The sequence below is a fragment of the Pteropus vampyrus genome, unplaced genomic scaffold (assembly GCF_000151845.1).
Source record: "Pteropus vampyrus isolate Shadow unplaced genomic scaffold, Pvam_2.0 Scaffold236, whole genome shotgun sequence".
Lineage (NCBI taxonomy): Eukaryota > Metazoa > Chordata > Mammalia > Chiroptera > Pteropodidae > Pteropus > Pteropus vampyrus.
This window is the reverse complement of record NW_011889017.1, coordinates 1,045,232-1,071,453: the sequence shown is the minus strand read 5'-3', so window position 1 is coordinate 1,071,453 and position 26,222 is coordinate 1,045,232. Positions and strand designations below refer to the sequence as shown.

Here is a 26,222-nt window from a genome sequence, read left to right as displayed (position 1 = left end):
CATTTGCTCCAGGACATGAATTATTTGGCCCCTTCTCATTGAGAGCAAGATACCTACATATTTAATAGATGAGAAAAAAGGAATGAGAAGCTTGCTCAGCAAGAAAACATTTGTATCTGTGTGCATGCGTATCTATTGTATTCCAGTTTTCCCAGTGTGATTTTGCCTCGTTGCAGAGTAAACTAAGTGTGTAGCAAGGAAATAAAGGATGCCTAAATAAATACCAGCTAGCTGGCTGGTGGCCCACAGCATTTAGGAGTGAATATAGTTATCAATTTACAACCAGCTAAAAATTGGACAAAAAGGGCTTCTACTGAGTTGTGATGTATTGCAACCTTGTTATACAAATTTTTTGGTGGGAGGAGCCCATCATCTTCGCTCTCATCCCAACTTTACCCACTGAGCTGCATTCCACATGTGTAATGCTGCTTAAACGTCCATCTAGACCCATCCTCAATTCCCAACAAGGGCTAGACTAGCCCTTCTGCTCTGTGTTCCACACCATCCTGCTCTCTTTGCTATTACTCTGCTTACCTATTAATTTGTTTGCCCATTTATCTCCCTCACTGGCCTCCAAGGCCCTCAGGGAGGAGCCAAGCTCATGGAACACACTAAATTAATATGTGTTGATTGCACAAATGCGTCATAAATTGTGAAACATGCAATCATGTTCTCTTGTTATGTCCCGCAACACATCCTCAGGACAGTGTTCACGTAAGACCTAATTCCTGTCAAATTTCAGATAATAGAAAAAAATATTATAAAGGGGCTTCTGCTAAAAAATATATTGACAAACCAAATCCAAGGAATCTCAAGGGTACATTTTGAACTTTGCTAAATTGTGCTCATTTTGATTTATTGATAGGAAGCTAATTCTACTTTAACGAAAGCAGCACAAAAAATATTTCTATAACATTTATCTGTTCAGTACATATTTGTTGAGTGTCTACTATGTGCCAAGTGTTGTCTAGAACGAAGATATAAATAAGATAGTGGAAAAGAAAAAAAAAACAACATTATTTCCAAATTAAGCCACATAGCTGAATTATTCTTATATCTGTACATATAAACTATGTTGTGTTGAGAATGAAGTTGTACAGTAATTAAAAAAAAAAGGATTCCTAAAGATGTTATTTATAAGGAATGGGCTGCTTGAATCTGAAGGGACGGTGACTGTGGAGGTCACATCACAGAGGGTAAATCTATGGAGGCTACAGTTGCCTCAGAAAAACCTGTCATTTGCCACTTCACCATCTAGTTATCACCATGTTTGGGAGAAAGCCTGCATGTTGGGTTTAGAGAATCAACTCTCCAAATGGTCACTGGAGCTATGAGCTCCCTGGCAAAGAGAGAGTGAAGCCAGGCTCCTCTTCTTCCTTCCCTAGTCACTGTTTGCAAAGTACATTTTAAAAAACTGTACTTTCAAATAGTTGGCTCTAGTTTGTTAATAGATCGCAAACAAGTGTTAAAATTTACTGGCCCATAAAAATGTTTCAAGCTTCTCAGGCACAAAGGTAGTTAAAAAAAAAATGAGCACTCTACCCTACCTCTCTTTACTATCCATGTTTATTGCATAAAAATCTATAGGAAAGGCATGTGTTAATAAGAGCAGGATTGGCCACAGGGATTAAGACTTTAATGTGACCTAATTATTGTTTTCTCTTAGATTCTTGGCCTTCATTCTCTAATCAGATCTCCTTTCACTCTATAACCTCCTGAATTGATTAGCAGCTTTATTTGTAAAAGGAAATGACCTGAAATTATTTTTTAATAGGCCAAAAGGAATGGCTCAGATAATAAACTAACCTCAGTTGTAGTCCTTGTTCTTATGAAACCAGGGTTCACAGAACATTTTAAATAATGATCAAATTTTCTTCCTACCTTTTGTCACATCTTACTAGGTGAAAAAACTCAGTACAGCAGGTACTGAATAACATCATTTTGTGCAATGTTGTTTTGGTATAACATTGACGAGATGCCACCAGGACTCTATTTATTTTAATTAGCCTATGGCAAAATTGGTTTCATTATATGTCCTTTTACTTAAAGTGATGGAACCTATGGCCTCCATGAAGTGAGGACTTACCGTATGGCCTCTGTGGTGAGAATATGGCACTCGGAGAATCAGTTCTGCCTGACAGAACTTTCTGCGATGATGGGAAATTACTTACCTATGGCTGTTGCATACTTAGGATGTGACTATGATTGAGAAACTGAATTTTAAATTTGATTGAATTATAATTACTTTAAATTTGAATAGCCACAAGTTACTAGTGGTTACTGTATTGGACACCTTCAGCTCCTGTCACAATGGCATTAACGAGATTGAGCCGATACTGACAGCTGGTTTATCACAAAGACTGTACCCACCTTTGCGATTATGAATTAGAAATCCAGGGCACTGATGGCCTGAGTGACTAAGTTCTTATATTGGCCCCTGATTCCTAATGCTACAAAAACTAACCAGCACGCCTGCTTGGTTCGATCAAGCAAGTTAATTTTTTTTATTCTAAAAGGTGCATTCAGAGCACATTCCAAAATACAGGAATTCATCTGCAGCCATAGGAGATATGGTGGTGATGGTAAAGTCATCAGGATTAGGAATCATGAATTGTAAGAAAAAAATAAATAATGTAGATAATAAAAAAGGAACTGATTTATGGACTGGCCCTTTTATAAGCCTCCAAAATGTGAGTTCTTATCTGTCAGAGAGACACCTACGAGCACCTTAATCATATGTGAGCTGAATTTAGTTTCCAAGAACTTAAATTTTACATAAGAATCTTGCAAGTCTAATGAATCACATCATGTTTTATCAACAGCAATTCTTAAGAGCCTTGTGATTCCCTACAGTAGTAAGGTATTTCAGAATTTTACAACCATGGTCTTGTTTTTTTCTTCATTAAACTTTTTTCTGTTATTTTATTTTAGATACATTTTTATCTTCTATGGTTTTTGAATAACTTTTTCTAATTGACTTTTTTTTGATGCTCGTATGAGAGAGGTCAACTTTATCAGTAGTAAGGAATTGCAGAATTTTACAACCGTGGTCTTGCTTTTTTCTTCATTAAACTTTTTTCTGTTATTTTATTTTAGATATATTTTTATCTTCTATGGTCTTTGAATAACTTTTTTTAATTGACACTTTTTTTGATGCTCATAAGAAAGATCAACTTTATCCTCAATATTTTGTTTTTGTCTCCTTTCACAACAGTGTGCCTACTTGGCATCTGATTATTCCAAAAGCTCAACTCCGGGGCAGTTGGTCTTTTAATATGCGCACAAATGGAAAGAATTTTTAGACTTTACGGGCTATTCTGAGGCCTTCTTATTCAAATTTATAGAGCTTATTTGCAGTGTTCAAAATTAGATGGGGCTCTATCTTATACACACTGCAACTTTCAATCTTGTTTGATATTGTTTTTGCAACTTCTGATGCTATTTTGAGTCTTTACTTTACATTTCCCCATTGCTTTAGTCTTAGCCTATTAGATACTATTCTTCCTCTTCCAATATACCAAAAAAGGTCTTTCTTCTCATTTCAATCACACCTTTTTGAAAACTGTACCACAAAACTAGTACAGCGGTCTAAAAGTAAAAATGGTGGAAATGTCATTTATTCTACTTTCTCAGGGATTGTCTTTAAGATCTGTTTAGACTATAAGCCTCTTTTAGTTTCTGTACATTGGGACAATGCCTTGTTTCTTAGGAGGTTCTGTTCTAGTTTTTTATCTATGGTCACATCTATATCCACCTGAAGACTCTCCTGTAGATGATTTTCCTAATGTCATTTTTTTACCTTCTGTTGTCCTTATTACCATGAAGCTAAAAACACACAGTTGGACTCTACTCCCGAAAGTTATAAATTTCGCCTACATCTCCATCTAAGTATTATTGTAACATGACTCATACAACAGCAACATTTTCTTTTCTTTTTTTAACTAAAAATTCTCCTTAAAACTATTCTTTCTTAAAGCAACCAACAAAAAGCATCGTTGAAGATAACTAGGACATACTCATTGCTCCAGGATCCTGGTCCATGGGCTTCCATGCCTCCACCTTGGTGTCAGCCATCTTTTCCCAAAGATGAGCTTATGGCTTCCCTCTGTTTTTCTGGTTCAATTATTTACTGAAAGAATTGTGTTCCATCTTATGTTTGTATAACATTTTCTAGTGAAACCTGACCGACCATTTCATTTAAGATTTTAACTCACCCATTCTGAGTACCACCTCTTATCAAATTTATTTTTCTCTGTAGTGACATTTTCTAAGATACGTAATGTTTTGACTTGTTTATTGTGCTTGCAATCTTTCTTCCCTACTAGAATGTAAACCCCATGAGGGAAGGTAGTTTTGTTTATTTCAGTTATTATGTAACCCCCTGGTCTAGAATAGGGACTAACTTTTAGTAGGTGATAAATAAAGTCTGTAAAGTTAGCAAATGTTATGCAAAGAAGTACTTTCTCTATTTTTCACAATTCTAAAAATTAATAATTAAGTAATAATAGTCACAATAGTTACAGTTTATTTATACAAAAGAGGACACATCACAGTTTATTCTCAATCTCTCATAGACTGAGAATAATCTACGAGAGATTGAGAATAAACTGTGATGTGTCCTCTTTTGTATAAATAATTCTAGACTACCAAAGCAGGAACTTTTGTTATCTGGTCCCAAAAGTTTCACTAACTGAATTTTGCCTTGTCATGACTCTCCTTTGGTTGAATCGTTTCATTTAATGCATGATAAAACAGGCTTAATTTTTAATTAGATTTTGATAATAGGGAAGCCTGATAAATTTTTTTAGCCTTTCAATTAGTGAAAATTTACATGGACTAGAGACTAACTTTCTGAATTGCTCTCTTCTGAGGCTCTTTGTTCAATGTGGAAGTGGGGGTTAAGAAAATGATATATAAGTAGATTTTTCCTAAGAAGCTTAGAGATTTGAATAAATATTATTTATATTTAATGATAAGAAAGCCTCTGGCAAGCCAACAATTGGATTTATTCCTATTAAAAATATATTAGGGCAGCAGTACTGCCACGGAGCACTCAGAAACCGGAAGTTAGCGCATCAATAACCCAACAAGCCCATTTCCTCCTTCCCTGTGGCTAACCTTCAGTCGATGATTCCTTGGCTGCGGCCCACAGGCAGGCGCTCACAGCCTCATAGGAGGCACTCAGCCGTGTGGTAGGGTCCCTCTTTGGCTTGGGTGGAGGCTGTTTCCGTGGTGATGGGAGTCCACTGCTGTCATCCAGGCTGAACACCGAGTGCAGAGAAGGAGACCGGGCAGATGGGCCAGCCAAGGAATGGACCAGGCTGTCCACAGCCACGGGGACTGGGATGGAGCTGCAGTGGAAATACCTGAATCCACTCTTGTCTTCAGCTCTTCAGGGGAATAAAACACAAACAGCACCCCACCAGAGAGTCCCAGATGTATTATTCAGATGGTAACAATGAACCTACTCAAGCAGACATAATCGCAGCTTTCTGGTGAATAGCCTTTCCTGCAGAGGCTGGAGGATGCATGTGCAGTGCTCTGGAAGCTGGTACATCCAGAGAAAGCTGCCCTTTCCTTTATGATAGATGAGCATGTTGGAGATACATCATTATTACTTAAAAAATATCTCACACAAATGCAACACTTCTTGAGGAGTGCCACATTTTCTATCAGACATTCACTGAATGAATTTTTCACACTCTGATTATTAAGCAAATCAAGAAACCAGAATTTCAATCTGAATGATAATTTCTGGGGAATTCATTTTAATAGAGAGTTACTGATGCATCAAACGCTAGGAGTTCATCACCGCTTCCCCTTGCAAAACAGTATGTACTTAAACTATCAGAGATTTACATTTTTTTTCTTTCCTCCTCCTCTCTCTCTCTCCCTTACCATTTAAATTTCATTGGCAATTATTGCATTATGTGCAGAATTATTATTTTTCTTCTGTTACTCCATCTGGTTGTCTAATGCCAAGTGAACTACTGGTATTCAATAAATAAATAGACAACTACTTCTTCACTTAATTTTATATCAGGCAAATGAACACATAATCAAATTGAGAAATTGGGGTGGCTGTTTAGCTCCAACAGAGAAAATAACAAATATTATTCTGGAAGTCATATAAAATTAATAGTTATCTGGTTTAAAAAAATTGCTTCTGGCTTCACATGTCAATGTAATCATGTGCTAGAGAGATGCCAATGCATTCATTTTATAAGGAGTCTCCGAGAATTTGTTTTTATAATTATATCTTTGTGTGGCAGAGCACCAACAGGGCTGGGATCTACCGCAAGGCAGAGCCAGATGCCTATGTAGAAAATGAACTAGCTGAAGATGAAAGCATGGCACTCAGTGGATAATTTGTTTTCCCTGTAACGTTTAATTACAGTTTTCCATACAAAGGGTTTTTTTTTCAGTATTTAATCACTGAGATATTTGAAGCTAATTAGTGAGAAAAATATCACCATTTCCACTTTAATAAAAAAAATCATTTGACATAGGCAGTCAAGGCAAAGGGGAGTCATTTTCAGTGAGAAACTACTAGATATTACCAAGTTCCTATGAAAAAACAAACATCTCCCTGACAGTGAATTAAGATTCAAAGGACCAAGTCCCTACTCTCACAGGGAGGGGTACAGTGAATCACAGGTGTCATCATTCACAGAGAGGCGAGAGTGATTAAGTAGATTTAATAGATTAATAGATTAAACGTTCCCCCATGTTTCTATTTCAAAATCAGTCTCCAAAGTGAACTTTAAAATAAGAGGCTTTCCCCAAAGCTTTCCTTACTGGCAAAGAACATGTGACAGTTTACTAAGAGAAACATCTATATAAACATTTACTATTTCACTATTTTTATGTTTTCAGAGTGGCTTCTACATTTTTGGGGGCAGATTTCCAGAAGTTTCTTTGTCAGTTCTATATATGTGACACCTGTATAAAGATGTCAAGAACCCAGCTAAGACAGAAATAGTAGATGCTTTAAAACTTTGTGCTTAATACAGTAGGTGATACAAGCATTGTAGGTGAAGCAATAATTATTTCATATGACTAAACTAACACATGTAACATTTATTTCATATAAAGAAAGCACAGGAAAAGCATTCTTTTAGATTGCTGGGAGGTTTCAAATAAACCATGTATTCATATATGCCTGATACCATAACTACTATCACATTCGATTGAACTTTGCATTAAGGGCTATCGGAACTTTCTTGACTCTGCTGGATTAATTACATAGGTAATTAAAATTGCATGCTATCCACTTTTACCTTTTGGTTCCTTCCTCTTGCTTGCTCCTGGCTTCCAACTTCTCTTTGTGGTAAGTAGCATTTGTTTCATTCCGGAGCCGGTCATTTTCTCTGGCAATGTCCGAAGCGTTCTGAATGACCAGAGCATCATAGGTCTTCAGTCCCATGTCCTCTGTAATCTGCAGAAAGCTGTTGATGGATGTGACCTCTTGCTGTCTGATGCTTCTTTTCTGAAGCAAGTGCTGGCGTGCTAGAAATCCTCTTATAACTTCCATATAAAAGAATGCAATCATGGGTCAATGAGAGGGACAAAAGCAAAAAACCCAGACACGCACAAACAAAAGTCACAATACATTTGTCTGAGCAGCTACAAAATAAGATATTTAACCCAGAAAAAGAATTCACTAAAACATTCTAATCTTGTATTAACAAAGACATCTAAATTCAGTAATGATAACACCAGAGGCACGAATCTTTAAACTGAATGAGATTGTGCAGGTACTATGGTCATAAGGCTTCCACATTTCTTTTGGGAAGAGAGACTGGCCATTGATGGACTAAACTAAAGTCAGTGGGAAAGAAGTAGGTCCAAATGCCAGAGAATCTGGGGGTGTGGCTCCAAGTGGACTATTTTAGGGCTCATTGACTAGCTTTCATTATATCAGATTATAACAAACATCTGAGGCTCCTGGATATAGTCTTTGAAAACAGCATGCACATATTGTTAATAGGACTGTGATTTAATTCCTAGAAATACTAATACTGCATTGAAGACTCTGGGAACAGATTGTATAGAAATATAGGACATCCTTTCTGCTCCCTGATGAAGCAGGGTTAGAAAAAATGTGTAAGAATTGGGGGAAACAATTGAGTGAACACACTTTGAAACTGCTAACATATCAGTACACATATAAGACATGAAAATAAAAAATAGTGACCACTATTTAAAGGCAATTCCATGTGTTCGGCACTCTATTCCATCCTTAGTGCCAAATTCGATGATAATTAATATATCGTTATCTCCATTTTGTATACAAAGAAAGAGAAGATCAGTAAGGCCTAATAGTATGTAAGCTTTATTATGAATAATATCTTCACGATCGCATTCAGGTTAAGGATTTTTGCCTTTAGAGATATCATTACTGAATTTAGGTGTCCTCTTTTAACACGAGATCAGAATGTTTTAGGAAATTCTTATTCTGAGTTCGATGTATCATCCTCCAAGTAAACACAACCAATGAATGGTAGAGCCAGGATTTCAAGTCTCTGTGCTAATCAGGCCAAATTCATTCTCCTAGCCTCCATCTACACAGATGCCATCTGTAGCTCTGCTGAAAGCAGATCACCAGTGAGGACGTCACAGGGTAGCACATTGGTGATTAATGTGAGGAAAAACTTTTTAACAATGAGCAGAGGGTGTAAATGGATCAGGCTCTCTCGTGATAAAGGGACTCTGCTCCAAGTCCTTGAGCATGCTCGCAAGAGCAAAATGGCCCGTCTCCTGGACGCTGTGGATAAATGCAGGTACAGAAACCCCGTTTGGGCCTTCTGACTCTAGGGAGCTGTTCCTTCCAATTCTAATTTTTTAAGATTAGAAAAAATTGTTCAGATTATAAGAAGATCTATAATTTCAGGGAAAATCAATGTATGTAGCAAAGACACTTTAGTCTGTAGGGGAGGAAGAAAGCCTATAAAACATTGAGTCCCTTAAAATAGTCCAATGATATAGGAGAACAAATGTGTGGGTTACCTATGATATTCACTTTAATGCCTTTACTTGATTAGAAGGTGGTAGGCTGAAACAACTGTCCACAATTATGTCTTCAGAGGCAAGTGATATGCAGACACCTAAAATGCTTAAGGCTTTTTCTCAGACGGCATCACTGGCATCACTAAGTGTTTAGTTTCTTTGGAATGCAGAGGTATTGAGTTCACTGTAAAAGAGTCATGCTGAACTAATCTAAAGGGGAGAAATCTAATCAGCAAAAGGTACAACCAGACTTCCAGGAAGATAAAATGGGGAATAAAGTGCAGAATGGGAACATCGAGAGAGAGAAGCAGCTTCAAATTGGCCTCATTGTTTGTTTATTCTCGTTACATTAAAAAAAAAAGAAACCCACAAACTGAGACATTGACTTTCAGAAGGATGAAAATGAGGATATATTAAAGATGTTTAATCTCTTGGGAAGATTAATGTGGATGTGCCAGACTTCTTGTGACCTCCACCTATAGCAGAGCTATTCATTATATTCACGTTCACCCAGCTTTCTATTGTCCTGCATCCAGAGGACTCAATTTTCTTAAATTTCCTACGAACAACCTTTTCAAATTCTTTAAAAATGATACCAGTTGCTAAAATTTAGTATCTTTAATAAGGGACAACTAATAAAAACAAATTTGCCACAAATATATATTGATATTTGTTCTCTTTCTGACAATTTCAAAAGACTGCTTTTCCAACACAGCATTCAAATTTTGAGTTTCGTCCAGGACAAAATGAGCATATATAGTCAGAGAAAAACTTCTGTTACAAATAATTGGTTACAAATAATTGGGCATGGTTAGAAATGCCGAATTTAAATTTAAAAGTTATAGCTTTCTTCCTCCCAATATTTACAAAGAAAAATGAGTACACTTGAATAACTGGAAAAGACTCCAGATTATATAAATTTTGAGTAAATTTCTTACTTGCAAAAAGTATTGAAGGAACTATTCCAAGAGATACAAAAAAAAAAAAATCAATAATGCTTTGCATTTAAAAGCCTATAATTTAAAAAAATGCTTTTATATCTATTATTTCATTTATACAATATGAAGTTATGATTTTTACCTTGATACCTTTTTTTTAGACAAGTCTCAATTTTTATCCTTAGAGATTAAAAGATAACTAGAATTCTGCACATTTCTTTTGTTTCAGGTCAGAAGGACACAGCAACTTAATCTTTGTAACTAAATAGAAGAGGAACTTCTAGTGAGCACCTCTGATAGAAGATGAGGTACACATTTTTTAATTATATTTAAGGAAACTTTCCAGAAGAATCTGATACCTCATTCTATGTATGTATAACACAATATTAAATTAGATTCTCAGTTGGCTCCACGGCTCGGTGGTTAGAGCACTGGTCTTATAAATGGGATTCTTCTCATCCCAGTTTCAACTGAGGCTGCAAATGGAGATTCTGGTTCAGGAGTTCTGGGGTGGAGCCTGAGCTTCGGCATTTCTAACCATGCCCAAGTGGTGCGGAGGCTGCAGGTACTCTGATGACAAGGTGGCTTGTCGGGGCTGACCACACAAACAGGAATTGCAAGAGCATCTCCAAAACAGACCTGTGACTCCAGCCTCTCTCTATACTGAAGGTAAGGAGGCTGTATTATCATCACCCACAGAGGCAGGACCTGCTGAGAGTTGAAGGTGGGTCTTCTCTTTCACCGGAAGTTCCCCCACACTGCCGCCAACCTTCAGGCTAATGAAAGTGGCTTCAGGAGACCACCCAGAGAACCTGCCATGTGACTCTGGAGCTCGGAGTGTTTGTGGACTGTGAGGTCTGAGAAGGCAGATGTTGCGCCAGCAGCTGCTGCCAGGCACTGAATGGAGGGTGGCTCTGCTGGGAGAAGCTACACCTGTCAGGGTCCCAGAGTGTGTTTCTCAGGCACCAGACATGATTTTCAAGACAGGCGATGTCTGCTTGGAGTCATTTAACAAGACTCCTATTTAGAGAGCATCTAGGCAGAGAGTGTCCATGGGGTGCCCAGGGGCTGGGGGGATTATAAGTGACCGTCAGAAGGAGAGGTCTTGCCAGTTCTCAGGTGTGTTGTGAAGACAAGCCCTGAGATGTGCACACATATTTGAAGAGCTACTGAACACTTGTTTGTCCTGCCAGAGGGACCCGAAGCCAGATCAGAAAGAAGAGCCGCCCTGTATCCTCGTTTCTGTGCTCACTCGAGGAGGCAAGGGTGAGAATCACACCCAGTGTGCACCTTTAGGGCCCAAGACTGCTGAGAGGGACGTTTTGACATGGAACGAGGTTCTGAATTTTGAGCATTACTTGGGCTGGACTTGCTAGGGACTAGGGTATAGCAGAATTTTTTTATCATCGGGAAATGACGGGACATTGGAGATTTCACGAGGGGCATGCCTGGACAAGTCCCACAGGGATTGAAATGGACAGAAGCTTGAGCCGAATAAAACCAATTTCTGCATCCTATGAGTCAGCTTTGTTTGTTTTGAATAGTTTCAAATATATCAGAGAGCTTAACTATTATAACTAGTTCCACTCAAAACTAGCATGCAGATTAATTTCTCCTTTTTACTTTTCTTTAAATATTATATTTATAACATATAATTAAATTGTTAAGCAAATAAAAATTAAAAATCTATCCTGTGTTTTATGTGAGGCATAGTCATGATTTTTAAAATGTACCCATTTTTGATGGTCTCTTGGGTTTTGATAGGAGAAAAATATTTGAAATGTAATTTCTCAATTCCTCTTAAAATGAAAAAAAAGTTATCTGCTAATAAAGATAATACTCCAAATATATTATCACTTCACAAAGGAAAAATAAAGTCAAAGATTTTTCCATGGCACATGCAGAATTGGATAATTGGCTGTTCCAGTCCTCCAAGCTTCAGCATACAAGTGGTACTGACTGAACTGGCTTAGGAATCTGGCTGCATAGCTGGACCTAAGTGCCACATGGGTTCTCCCCCTCCGCCCTCATCACTGGGGGTTTGAAGGTACACTCTCCTTGTCAGGATCAAGGAGAATGAATCTTTGTGAGGTAGAGGATGCATAAATCATAGGATATGAATATCCCCTCTTCCAAATTGTGACATAGGTGAAAATTTCAGATGGAACGACGACCAAATAGATAAAGCATGAGCAGTGTCTGCATATGCTGATGAGACAGGTAAAGAGCAAACTAAGCCACGGTGCTTCCTAAATTCCTGAAAACTGTTTCCCAAATGTATATTTGGGATGGAGTGGCCCACTATAATGTGGTTCCCACTGACATTTAAACTAGAGAGTGCACTAAATCACGGAGTATTCCACAACTCAGGAAAGTTGAGAAATGTTAGTGTGTTCTTGTTACCTTTTTGGCAGGTGATAATTTTTCTCTGCAGCTGTAGGCACAGATCATTGAGCTGGTTGGCATGCCAGTATTTCAGAAACACTTTTCGGACTCCCATCTAAAATGCAAACAGTAGGGAAACATTTAACAGCATGTAGATGCTAAAATGATGATGGAAAAGACATCGGGCAAGAGATTTTTCCAGAAGACAATTAAAAGAAGTAAAGCCAATAAAATTCATTCCAATACATCTTCCTTATTATTTTTAACACTGTTATATTTCATCACAATCCCAAAGGTTTTGTTCTAATACGTATGTTTGTTGTGTGTCTATATTGTCATCAATGTTTGTAAAGCCTACACACTACAGTTGTGATAGTTGCAGCATGCAGTGCAAATCTCTGACGGACTTTGCCTCTCAGAAGTTAAAACCATCCGTATAAATGAATTCTCACACTTCAAAGCCAGACCCCTATCTTTCCTCTGTGATCTTTTTCTGTTCTCAACTCAAAGTAGGGAGGATGAGTCCATAAAATGGCAGACACACAAAATTGTCTCATTTCAATTATTTTTTTACTAAACTGTGTCATTATAAATTCTATGTCTACAGCTGTAACTCTAGAACTATGGCACCAAAGTCAAGTCTCTACAAAGTCGTGTATGAGCAATGATCTTCTAGATGCTTGTATAAACAGTAGTATAAAATGAACATTCTACTCTAAAATTTTTCAAGAGAAATTTCAGCATGTCGCCAAATTAGTTTCTATGAAAAGTCCTAGTGATATGCAAGCTGGCCCAAACACGCCACTATTGATGAAGACAGTTGCCACAGAAAATTCTTAAAAACACATAATAAGTCACATCCATGCATTTTAAAAATAATTTTCTGTGTGCTGTGCTTATTTTCTAAGAGTTCACAGAACTGTGGTAGGTGTGAGGAATGCCCTTCACAATGTAAGTGCTCGCAGTCTCTTAGGGGAAGCAGACATAAATAATTGCAGAAAAACCTGGTAAATACTAACATGAAGCGCTATGGAAGCTCTGAGGTGATGTTCTGTTAGACAAAGAAGAAATACTGCTTAGGCAACTCTTGTGATATGTTCATAATCATATTCTCGGCACTTGAAACAAACACCATTAAAATAAGAGGAAGACTAATGTGTGCTCCCAAGCATGAGCTAGGGACATTAAAATGACAACACCGTGCAGCTTATGTCATATATCACAATGACACCCGAAGCTTGCACGTATATACACATCATTAGGTACTGGAAAGGTTTATAGGTCAGACTTGTCTTCAGAGTGCTTGGCCAGAGGCAGTTTATGAACCTTTTCATATGGAAACTGAGTTTACTCCAAACATATTTTGTCACTTCCCATCTTTCCATCTAACTTTTCCCCTTAGCCATAATCTGTTGTTTTAACGAAACACAGTTTTGCAAGCGACGAGGACCTGAATCTTGCATTATGGCAGTCAGGCAAGTTAGTTAAATTGACAAGGAAAGCTCTCAATTACTGTCCTGGTTCAGAGGCCTCTGGTTGATTAGATGTTCTTCTTCATTTAGTTTTCTTTTATTGGGCTTACATTTAAGACAGTTGCCTGGATGGGTAGCTACAGAGTTGTTACTTTTTTCCCCATTGTATCGCCATTCTTTCTCCCTAGTTATTTTCCATAATTCACAGTCTTTTTTTTTCCTCCCTGACTGTTGACTTATTTTGGCAGTCAACAGGAAGAACAGTTGGTACTGTCTGTGAGCACCGCGGAACAAATCTGTGAGACAGGCATTGGGAAGGAGGGAGCATGTCATCTTTCTGTTCATCTCTGACTGTGGTATGTTACTTATTGTGAAGAACTAAATCTCAAAGGAAAAATTCATGCAAACCTAGATCCCAAAATGAAACTCTAAAAGGGTGATAGCCAGCAATACTCCACAATGGGTAGAATCAATAATGATCATTAGGGGAACTAATATATGGAAGGAGCACAACATGGGGAAAAGACCTACGGAATGGAAATAGGAGAACTGGATTCTAGGTCCATCCCCTTACTTAAATGAAGACCGTGGGCAGGAAGAGAGCTGGATGGATGATGAAGATTTCTTATAGTGATATTTCTAAGAGCCATTCAAAACACCAAATTGGGTTTATCTTGAGAATTATGCCAGATTTTGGAGATACAAAGGAGGTCCCTCTCCTCAAGGAGCTCATAATTTACTGGGGAAAATAAGCAGTGAGTAAATCCTTCAAGAATACACGCTCAGTGAGGGGGAGGCGATCAAGATGGAATCAGGAAGGGTTCACTGAGAAGCACATTTCCTAAGCCATTTAGTCTTGAAGGATAAACAGGAATTTTCCAGGGTGCCTATGGATGGTGAGAAAAGTTGAATTTGGGAAAATTAGCATGTGACAGGCAAGGAGCAGAAAATGTTAAATCATGTTGGGATATACCTGTGTGAAAAGTGGTGAGGGAAGAGGCTGCACATGTAACTGGTGGCCACATCATGAAGGATATTCCAGGAAAACATGGACATTTCCCTATGAGCAATGTAGTTTAACTGGAAGACTTAAAGAGGATCAGAACTAAATTTATAAAAATAATTTTTGAAATTGTATTTTAAATCTATAAAGTTCCTTCTTCAAACTGGAGAATGAATTGCTGGGCTTGCCTTTGAGTGGTAGTTGTTTGGCGAGGGGTGACAATATAATGCAATCAACAATTTGGGTTTAGAAGATTCTAACACAATTGCTTATCTGCTGGCCGACCCCTATTTATCCTTTACAATGGAAATAAAACCCACCTCCATTATTCGATTTTTTAATACTCATCTCTCCACTTCCAGTAGAGTTTTGATGACTTTCATTTGTGTTCCCAGACCACTCTATGAATGGTTCTTTATTTCCCTTATTACATTGCATTGCATATTTGCCATTATACATATATATTTACATCTCTTGAAGAATCTGAAGATATATTCTTGATCTTAAAAGTGGTAGGTATATGGGGAGGGTGGATTCAGATTAGAGAAGATGAGAATCTGTGAAGTCCTGGTATAAGATGAGTCATAGTGATGGATGATAATGTCTTCAAGGATGGAAATAAGCCATGATGGACAACGAAAATACAAGCCAGACCCTGAAGTCATTCAGAAAGCTGGAAATAAGTCATGGAAGTCAGTAAATGGTGGAAATAAAAGGAAAAAAACTGGAGTGTGGAGTGAAAATGGTCCACTTATGTGCAGACATAAGACATAAGATTAGGGAACAATGATTTAGCTGAACCTTCTCCTTTATGGAGAAAAAGTGAAATCTCATAATAAAATATTTCCAGGAAATAACCAGTTTTTAGTTCATATATGGGGCTAAATTAGAGAGTAAATATGAAAGATGAAGTGGATTTTTCCCATCACACATTGGAGATTCCATAGGACCTGACAGAAGGTAGTTAAGAAGTGGTCTGAGGGTTTCACACGGCAGATCTGCATGTCAAGCCAGACTTGGAGGCAGAAAAATGAAGTTCTTGCTGTGACTGGGATAATGACAAGAGAGGAGGAGGGTGGACACATGAGGCATAAGGCATGTTCAAGGGAAGATGGAGCACACGAGACAGGTAGACACGTCTAATGGTGAGAGCCAGAAGGACAGGCCAGTTCCCAAAGTTCCTGGTGAGTTTTTGGTATAGTTATTTATGCCCATGAAAGTTCTCCCTGTAGAAGTAAATCAAGGGCTTTGAAAGTGAGGAGGGTTTCTGGGCTTCTGATTCAGTGGTAAGAGGAGAGAATGAAGGTCTGAATCTCTAAGTATCCTGCTAAGACATAGCTAAAGACTGAGGACATGGCTGGGTATTGTGCTGCCATCACATTCAGATAATTGGAAAAGTACTTCATTCGGCTATTTAGTATACTTGACAGTTATCCAATGAACTGATTCATTATTTCATATTCATTCATTCATGCATTCATTCATTCATTCATTCATTCATATCTTTACCATATAATTTATGTGTAGATTGGCAATATTTAGAGATTCTCATTTAAAATGTTAACATTTGTTTGACTTTGCTGGTCTTTTAAAGATGCTATGTTTGTAGTTAATGCTTATTCACTCCTGAAAGAATAAAATTAGCCCTTTAGTAGTAGTTTGGATTTCTTCCTTAGAAACTATTCTTAGTGCATTTTAGTCTTTAAGTCCTCTGTTATCACTGATGCTAAGGATTAGTGGAGCATAAACCTAGGAATCTTTGTTAATCAGGAAACCCCAGACAAGATCACATAAATTCTAAATTTGCTGGAATTTACATTGTCTATTACTGACGTGGACTAGGAGAAAAATGTTGGCCATTTTAATTTTTCTATGGAATGAATTTATATAAAGTTACTCTGTATCAGTGCCTTAGAGTTTTATATCAAATCTGACAAATTAGGATTCATCCAAATGAGACCAAATGTTCAGATCTCCTACATTCTTGGTTTTTGTTGCATTGTCTTATAAAAAGATATTTCTCATAACCAGAGAAAAGAGATTGAAATGTTCTCCTACTGAGCCCTCTCCCTGTGCACTAATGCAGAGGGTTCTGATCTGAGATGAAAATGTTAATGTCATTCTGACTCCTGTGAAAGTAAACCATCTGTGAATTATAGTCATCGCTATTTTTATTAGAAAACCATTAGTTTTTTTTTTTTTTGAAGTGACAGATTTTGAAAGATTAAACGAAATTGTCATTGATGACTTCGAAAGCTTCAATTACTGCTATAGTTTTCAGGGATTTTTTTTTTTTTTTTTTTTTTTTTAGAGATGCAGGCTGCAGGAGAACAGACATTGCTGGAACGGAGGTTGTGATGGAGTGTAGGTGGCCTGGAGGCTGTACAGAAGAGAGATACTAAGGGAACCTGTGAAGATCTTCAACTCCTCTTCCTTCTCCTTCTGCCTCCTCCTCCTCCTCACTGATTGCTACTTCCAATCATAGAGATGCTAAGAGGAGGGTGACCAAGCTTGAGCACAGAGGTTGTGGAGGGGTAGAGAGACCTACGCTCTGTCTCCATGGCAACCCCAGGATCCCACAGGAGGTGCAGATGACTGAGCTCACCTTTATAGGGATGTCTCCCTTTGACTACCCCTCACTGTCTGGGAGATGAAAGACAAAACTAACTTCACAGTGATCTTTCTAAACATTGATCTCATTACATTGCTTTTGTGCTTAAAATGATTTAATTGCAGGTCATAATTTTCAGGATAATGTTCAAACTCTTTTGAAATGTTTATTAAACTTTCTACAGTATGGATCTTTTTCAATGTATTCTTGTTTATTCTCAAACTGTATCATATTGTTTGCTGTTCCATAATGGGAACTTAGTGAACTCTCAATTTAGCATGTACTATATAATAATAAATTAATTATAATAGCATATCTATGTCACTAATGTATCTTGTACATATCTCTATAATTATCACTGAATTCCTGGATTTGTCTGAATATTCAACTTCACTGTGAAATATCTGTGGGCTAGGATAATGTTGGAAAAATATAAAGATCATAAGTTATATATATATATTAAGGTAGAGAAAATAAAAGTAACTGCAATAATAAAATGAATTTCAAAGAAAGCATTTTTAATGAACATTGACTACAACATGAATTCAGGTATTTCTTTAAAAATCATGTAAAGTAATGAAATCTTAAACACTAAATCTGTTTGAACCTTATAAATTCCTTCGTTTTATAAAAATACACCTAATGTGGTTCAAGAAATAAAGATGTTAAATTCTATTTTTGGTGCCAGCACACTCTCGGTATAAGATTATTGTAAAACAAAATCTAAAATGCACTTCATTCTCTAATACTTTACCGAATCCTCAATTCACCTTGAACACTGCCTCTGATTTGTCAATCTTCCAGAAACTTTCAATGATTCCATGTTGCCTGCAAGCTAAAATGTGTACTTCTGGGTTTGCATAATAACCTTTATTAATCTCTTAAGAGCTAATACTTTTTACTCTTCTAAAAGAGATGTTACTTACTATTATTTTAACTTCTCATGTGCTCCCTGAGAGCAGAAAACCAATGTTGAACTTCTGTAGATATTATCAAGGGCTTATAGCATTTTTATGCACAGGATTCTTTTTTTGAATGATGTTACTATCATTCTCAGTGTTATTTTAGATATATTCCTTCATATCTATATCTATAATTATTAGAATGTTTTTATTAATAATTACCATAAATTATATTTTAATAGAAATAGTTTATTGTGAATGCTTATTTTTTTTTTGCTTCAAAATGCTTTATTTTCATTATTACTGGTAAAAAGTTAATCTTGAAAAATTTTAATCATTTTTTGCTCTAAAAACATTAGTGTTATTCTAAGAAACACTTCCCATTAAAATCATGATGTATAATACCATAGTTGCATTAAAAGTAGTCATCTTCTTTCACTATTATGTTGGCATTCCAAAAAAAAATGTCCCGGGTTCTCATAAAGTGCCTTACTATGTAAATCTGTTCCCAGTTTTTTAAACAGCTTTACTGATGATGATGACGATATGAACAATATATTCTTTATTTTATGTGATTTGATGTCTCCATCACTCTCCCATCGGACTCATTTTTCTTTCTGCTGATCTGAGAATGTTATTGTGCTCCTCTAAATTACTGTCCTTTCTACTTTTACCATGAAAAGCACTTTCTATACCTATTAGGCAATCCCTTCCAAACAGAATCAGCTCCCCAAGCCCCAACGTTTACACATGCATGCTATGAACAGTCCTTCACTCATTCTTGGCTCTATATCATTTTCACATAGCTCTCAAGTGCATTGTATCTTATACCTTTCCTGATTTTCCTTGTCTCACATTTATTCGTCCATCGATTCTATCATGTGTCTGTCCTATCAGTCTATTCACTCATCATCCACCCACCTATCTACCTATCCACCCATCCATCCATCCATCCATCCATCCATCCATCCATCCATCCATCCACCATCCATCCATAAATCAAACATTTGCCAAGGGCCTTCCTGACACCAGGCACTGTGCCAGGCTCTAAGGTGAGAGGTTGAACAGAATACCATCTATCCTTTCATGAAGTAAAAAACAACATTTAACTAAAATTCATCTTCTCCAGGTTAAATTCACATATTTCACCAATTTGTTTCTTTGATTCTTTGAGTTTTTAAGGATGACCATTATTTTGTGCTTATTTTCAATATTTTGTGCTTATTTTCAATATTTTGTATTGTCATAGTAGCTTTGAAAAACTACTAAATAGAAATATTCTAATGTTCAGCCTGGCTCTGAATGTACTTTTAAACATCCTCAAAGGATACATTTATACTAAAATACAAGTTCTCTTTATTATAAATAGACTATTCTTGAAGTTAACTTCAACATAGAAAAGATAATTATAGCCATACACATCTAATAAAGTACTGTATCTTCTGGTATTTGAAGAAGGTGGTTTGGTTCAAATTACACATAATTACAGGTTAAGAAAAATTAATAACTCTCACCTAGAACAGTATGACCTGTACAGTAAGCAGTGATGAATAAAAATGACTATTTTGATCTTACTAGTGAATTGCTCACTGTGTGATGCTATATATTATTTCATTATGAAAATCATATCTATATGATCAAGAGCAGTTAAAAAAAAACAAATCTATTTCTCCCAAAGTGATACATTGTGAAAAGCAAACCCAAGCTTAACCTAAACAAGACTGATTAGCTTCAAAACCAAAAAAGAAAGTACATTGGATAAGTTAATGTATTCATTTAAAGAGCACCTTTAGTCTTTCTTCTTAACGAAATGGCCTTAATAATGTCAATAATAATTATCTGCCCTATAAAATGTGTATGTTATAAATGATTAACAGCAGCATAAACACAATCACAGCCCATTGTACTCACTGGGGCATGTATAGACACATATGCCAGGACCCCTTCTGCCACCAGCATCTGCTGACTTACTGCCATCTATGTATTCTGATGTTTTCTTTACTTCTAAAAATATAAATACTCATGACATTTCATCCTGGGCATCTGATCTTATGTTGTTCATCCTTAAGAGTACTTACATAGCTTTCCTAATTTTCCAAATATTTGTTCTGTGGTGTGTTCATGTTTGCTTTGAGATTCATCTACATTATTTTTGTGAATTATCTTCTGCTTTCAACTCCTAAAGGACCAAGTCTTTGCCACCATTTAGAGCTCCAAATTCTGCTAGTGTGCAACAAATTCACACTTACTAGTAAGAGCTTGAGCATATTCCTGACCTAAATTAATATTTTGGTTTTAAAGGAGATTCCACTCTTCAAGCTCACACAATTTAATAGAATGTCTCTTGTCCCTTCTCTGCCTCACTGACCTTTTGTCCTGTTGACCATTGCTCTACCTTACGTGAACTACTACATTAGTTTGTTAACTGGTTTCTCAGCTCTATTCTTCTTTCCAACAATATATTTTTTCATGTTTAAAGTATAAATAAGATCATGTTACCACACTCTTTAAAGCTTATTGATAGCCTTACATTGAAATTAAAATAGAACGTTGTGCCTTGACTCTCATAAGGTCCCTACTTGCCTCTGAGCACTCATTCTCAACATGGTGATTCTGCTCCCAGAGGGTAAAACTGGTTCTGGCCCCTACTTGATTCTGCCCCCAGAGGGTAAAACTGGTTCCAGATGTGCAAAAATACCCTTAGCTGATACAAGGTTCCTGGCATACAATAGGTGCTTAATAAAGGCTGTTGAAGGACTAAATAAGCCTTGAATTAGGGAAAACTAGATTGATATATAAGAGATAGAATTGGATTAAGCATTGGCAGAACCTCCGTGTTTTTTATAGCTGTTAAGAGACACATATTGATGAGAACTGATTATTGAAGGACCACAAAATATTATAATAGCTAAGATTCCCCCCATCTAGTACTAATTCCATAGTAATTCTTTCATCAATTTTTCTCCTTGGTGGGATATGAAAAAATAAAGGTTGAGAAACACTGCTGTACAGCATCATATCTCTTCTTCTAACCCGGTTTTCAGTGCTCCATCCATCCTGCTCCCATCTGTTCTCTCAGGCTGCCTTCCTCTCCGGGTCTTGGCATACTACTCCTGCCCCAGACCCTGCTTCCCTGCCCTGTCGTGTGACTGGATCCTTTTTATCCTTCAGATCTCAGCCCACATGTGTTCCTCTTGGAGATGCCCTTCATGACCACTGTCCTATATACAAACAACAGCCTCTTTGTTTCACTGTCACAGTGTCCTGGCTGATTCCCTTCCAGCATGAATCCTAACCTGTAATTATTTATTAGTTTACTGTTCATGGTCCCACCCCCACTAGACTATAAGCCCTGTGGCAGAGGGACATGTCATTCCTTCTTAATATTGCATCATAATTGCCCCTTGTAACCTCTGTGGCATAAACGCTTGTTGAGTCGATCAACCATTGAACCTGGTTAGAGAAAATTAGATTGAGTTCTAAAAAATGAAACAAATCATGAATAGACATAGCCAGTTTTTATTTAGCAATTGTTAAGTGCCAGATATTATACTAAGCCTTTTGCATAATGAGCTAAGAGGAAAAATATAAAATTACTTTAAAAGAGAAACTATCATACATGTCAGCAAGACCTGATTGTGGATACCTGTATTTCCAAAGAGAAAATGTGATAATAAGTTGGATGTTTGTTTATTCATTTATGCAACAAATATTGGTTGAATGTCTACTCTGTGCCAGACCCTGTAGGAGATGTAATAGTGAAACACACACATGCCATGTATGAACAAACACATATATATGCCATGTGTGAAAATATGTAAGAAAAAAGATATGTAATATTCATCCTCATAAAGTTCAGAAAATAAGGGCCAGAGGCACACTGACCAAGAATTTAGCATCTGTAATATTATTTTTAAAAACCGAGTGAGTCAATACACACAAAACGTTTGGAGTAGATCAATTCATGGTGATCTGTATTTTCTTCTTTACTTTTCTCTATTTTCCAAGTTTCTTATTAAAAATGAATGCTACTTTTATAACAAAAATGAGTTCAAACACACATGTATGTGTATGTCAGTGTTTAGTATAAGAAAAAAAGGAAATAAATATATGTGCATATTTATAGCGATTCCCAGTTATAATGCACACAGTACCAAGAGATACTCTTAGATCCCTAATATCTATTATTTGCAACATTAATAATTCCAGAGAATGAGAAGGAATATGAGAGAAAGAATAATTTTATAGCCTATTTTCTCCCTTGTACTTATTGTTGATTTATGAAGTGTTCCTTGAGTAATAAAACAAAGGTTATAAACCATTAATTTATTGTACTAATAAGAGCCAAGGGCGCTGATACAATTGTCTTAGAAAATGTAAAAATGTAGGGGGTGCTTAAAACTTTAACAGTTTCTTACTCTTACTTTTATTATCTTTTCTCCACTGTACTATTTTAAATTAATGAAATAATAAATCTTTCATCTAACTGATTTTATTTAATGGCATGGGAAAATGTTAATCTTGCAATTCACAGCTCTGTAAGAATGAATCCTTCAAAAGCAATATATTTTACATAGACACAATGAAATGTAGGCTATACCTTGAAAATTATATTTGAAGATGATAATTAATTATTGTAATTCTTTCGTGAATAAACACAAATAGAAAAAATAGATTTCACTAAAGCTGGGGATTTGTTTTTCGTGAGAACCCTTTGTTATTTTTTTCAGTCTCAGTGGCGCTCTCTCTCTCTCTCTCTCTCTCTCTCTCTCTCTCTCTCTCTCTCTCTCTCACACACACACACACACACACACACACAACACACACACATGAGATTAAGTATTATATCATAAGGATAGATGAGATAAAGTTTAACTAATTTTGCTTATTTCTTGTGCGTATAGTCGTGAATGAGTTACCGAAAGTCTATGTCTGATTCCTCAGCCTTAAAATGTTAGAGGATATGTAAAATCGCTCTAAGGTTATAATCTAAATTTCTCCTTCTACAATTTCCACTAGCAGGTCTCATGAGCACCTGCTTCAAAGGGACCACACAGGACACTCTTCTTTGCTTGTCCACAAAGCTTCCCCAACACCAAAGTTCAAGAAATCTCTCTGACACGACAATGAAATGTATGGCTGTGAAAGCCTTCCTATATAGGAGCCGGCCTGCTCCCCAATCCTGACTTTTCCTGAGCTCTGTGAGTGTCTGTGTGCTGAAGCAGCACCCCTTGCATCACATGAACTGACTCTGACAGATTTGTTTCTCCATTCGTCATCCGTCCAGATGGCTTTAAATGAATATAGCATTCAAATAACTACACAGAAGAAAGCATCCTCTAACCAGTTGATTCATATAAAATGTGTGAAAATCAGATTATACCATTTATTTTTCCACTTAGAATTAGTTTCAAAAGTTTTCACTTTACATAAATGACATAACAAGGCAAAACAAGCATGTTCCACATGGCCTTAAGTGCCTGCTAGTCACCTTTCTGTGGCTTGAGGAAATCAGGACAGAAAGTGTTTGATTAAATGTACATAGTTCTAGAGGGATTATTTTCAAAGTTATCTTAAAGTAGGACTGAACTAAAAATGTATATATTCAGATAAATAAAATATCTGATTAAAAAGAAACCAAATAGCAGAAAGTTGTTAACTAGTGGCTTAATTTAACTTGTTTTCAAACTATGACTTAATTCAACCTATTTAGATTTCTTTCCACAAATGAAGTAATCCACATATTCTTTGTTTCATAAAGAAAGATATATCCAGTGAGACAGAAATCAGTAAGGGAAGTCAGTCATGCAGAGTCTACTCAAATCATTTTAAGAACCTTCCATTCTTCTTTGAAAAACTTACTTAAATTATGCTTTGAAATAAGGACAAAGCTCTAACTAGTCCATCATAATTTTTACATATGTCATTTCATCGAACACATGAACAAGAAACCACCACCGAGTAGTAGTCCTGTCCAGGCACCACGGCATCCTAATTTTTCTTATATTTTCTGCAAAATACCACCACCTTATGTTAAAGCAGTGATACTGAATATGTTAAGGGAATAATAGTAACATGAAGGAGTTTTCAAAAACTTGTGCTTACTAGTTTGAATCATGTATAGAAGGATGAATATTCCTTTAAGAAGTTAAGGGCTGATAGTGTAAAATATACAATTGGTTATATATTACTTAAAAACAAAAAGGCTTTAAAGTAAAACACAGTCAGTGTGATTTACGATTTTCTTCACAAATGCTTAAAATAATTTGACCCTATACAATATTCTTGAATTGTACTTATGCAGTGGTTACAAATATTCAAAATCATTTTTAATTACAGAAGTAATGCATGAATACATATATCATCTAAACATTGATATAAGCTAAAATTTCATTCAGCTGTAATCTCAAAATAATTGTTAGGTTTTTGTTGTGAATTATTCTAGATTTAAAAAATTCTTATATATCTATGTATCCATATAAAATATATAGTATGATTTTGTAGGTTATTATTGATAAAGACTCATTTATTAGGCTAGCATATGTGCACTGAGCATCTACTGTGCATCTTTCTTTGTCCCCTATGCTGGAGACACAGCAGTATATGCACTGATACAAATCTTTCTGATGAAGCATACATATTAGTAGAAGAGAGACAGCAACTTTGTAGAAGATGTGCAATCTGAAGAATAAGAATAAAACAGAAGAGGAAGCAAATGATGCAGGAAGGTGGGAGAAGCTATATGGCAGTGAGCAAAGACTGGCACGCAGCAAACTAAACGGATTTACCGAACGGTTTAATAAGACTTCTCAAACTGTCTTTGCTCAAGTAGTGAATTGGAAGCAAGTATTACCCTGACTTGCATCTCAACCGGCATCATCCAGGAATTGTCTACCAGCCTTAGAATTTCTTTGGACAGCCTGAGTAGCACCTAGGTCTTTGCTCTTGGGACTAGATATTAAACACTGTATAAAGTCAAACACTTCTTCACTTGAGTCCAGTTCTTCTTCTCTGTCTTCTCTTCCTTTTCTTTCTCTCCCTTTTCTCCCTTTCCCTTTTCTTCTTCTTTTTCTCTTTTTCTTTCAGAGATGCAGTTAGGAAATAGAGTACAAAAGTGCTGCGCTATTTAAAGGTCATTTGGCTGACAGTTTGGGTAGAAAGATTCTGATCAGAATCCGGGAAGCAGTCAGCTTGTTTTTCCTTCATCTACTGGGTAAATTATAAACACACACAAAAAAGAGTCTAACTACAAGAAGCAATCTGCTGAGAATAATAAAAGAATATATAAGTGACTTTGATCAAAGCTCAAACTGTGATGTATAGTCTATGTCTTTCAAGTTCTGTTATCTGAATAAAGGACTTTAGATGGTTACATTAAAAGATATAGATCGAGTTAAATGCAGTGGAAAGAACAGAGCATAGCAAGACCTAGATGTTCGTCTCAGCAAAGTGGCCTTTCCGCTGAAACTAAATATTAACTATGCCTAATATTTTGATCAGTATGCTGATCTCTAAGGCTCTATTTCCTCATATTTAAAATGAGGTTATTACTGTTCATCCTGCCTACTTTCTTCTTCCTGCATAGAGTTGTTATTAGACTTAAGTCAAATAAAACAAAAAATTCTGAATAGCTTTACCACTTTCTTTAGAAGAATCATCTTTTATGAAATATTAAAATCCCCATCGCCTCATATACTGACTCCAAACCCACAATTATGTAAAGAATAAATAGCTCACATGGATCAATAAAAAACACACCAGCACTGAAGGTCAGATATCTATAACCTCACCGAAAAAAGGAAATGCTGGTGTTCACCACCACTTATGCAATCGCTACAATGTACAAAAATGTGAGAACTATGTATTTAGAATCCTGTACTGATACTCAGAGGCTTTATTGCA

The 26,222-nt window shown here is 36.4% G+C and overlaps 1 protein-coding gene across 1 annotated transcript in view; it reads right to left on the bottom strand.

The window, feature by feature from the left end:
- The window catches only part of MYO16 (myosin XVI), a 494,098-nt gene that overhangs the window by 73,817 nt on the left and 394,059 nt on the right, over nt 1–26,222 (bottom strand). The window contains exons 29-31 of the mRNA XM_023519764.1: nt 12,351–12,447; nt 7,281–7,527; nt 5,119–5,390 (exon numbers count right to left, since the gene is read on the bottom strand). Of these exons, the coding sequence (XP_023375532.1) occupies nt 5,119–5,390; nt 7,281–7,527; nt 12,351–12,447 (616 nt within the window). The remainder of the gene's footprint in view (nt 1–5,118; nt 5,391–7,280; nt 7,528–12,350; nt 12,448–26,222) is intronic.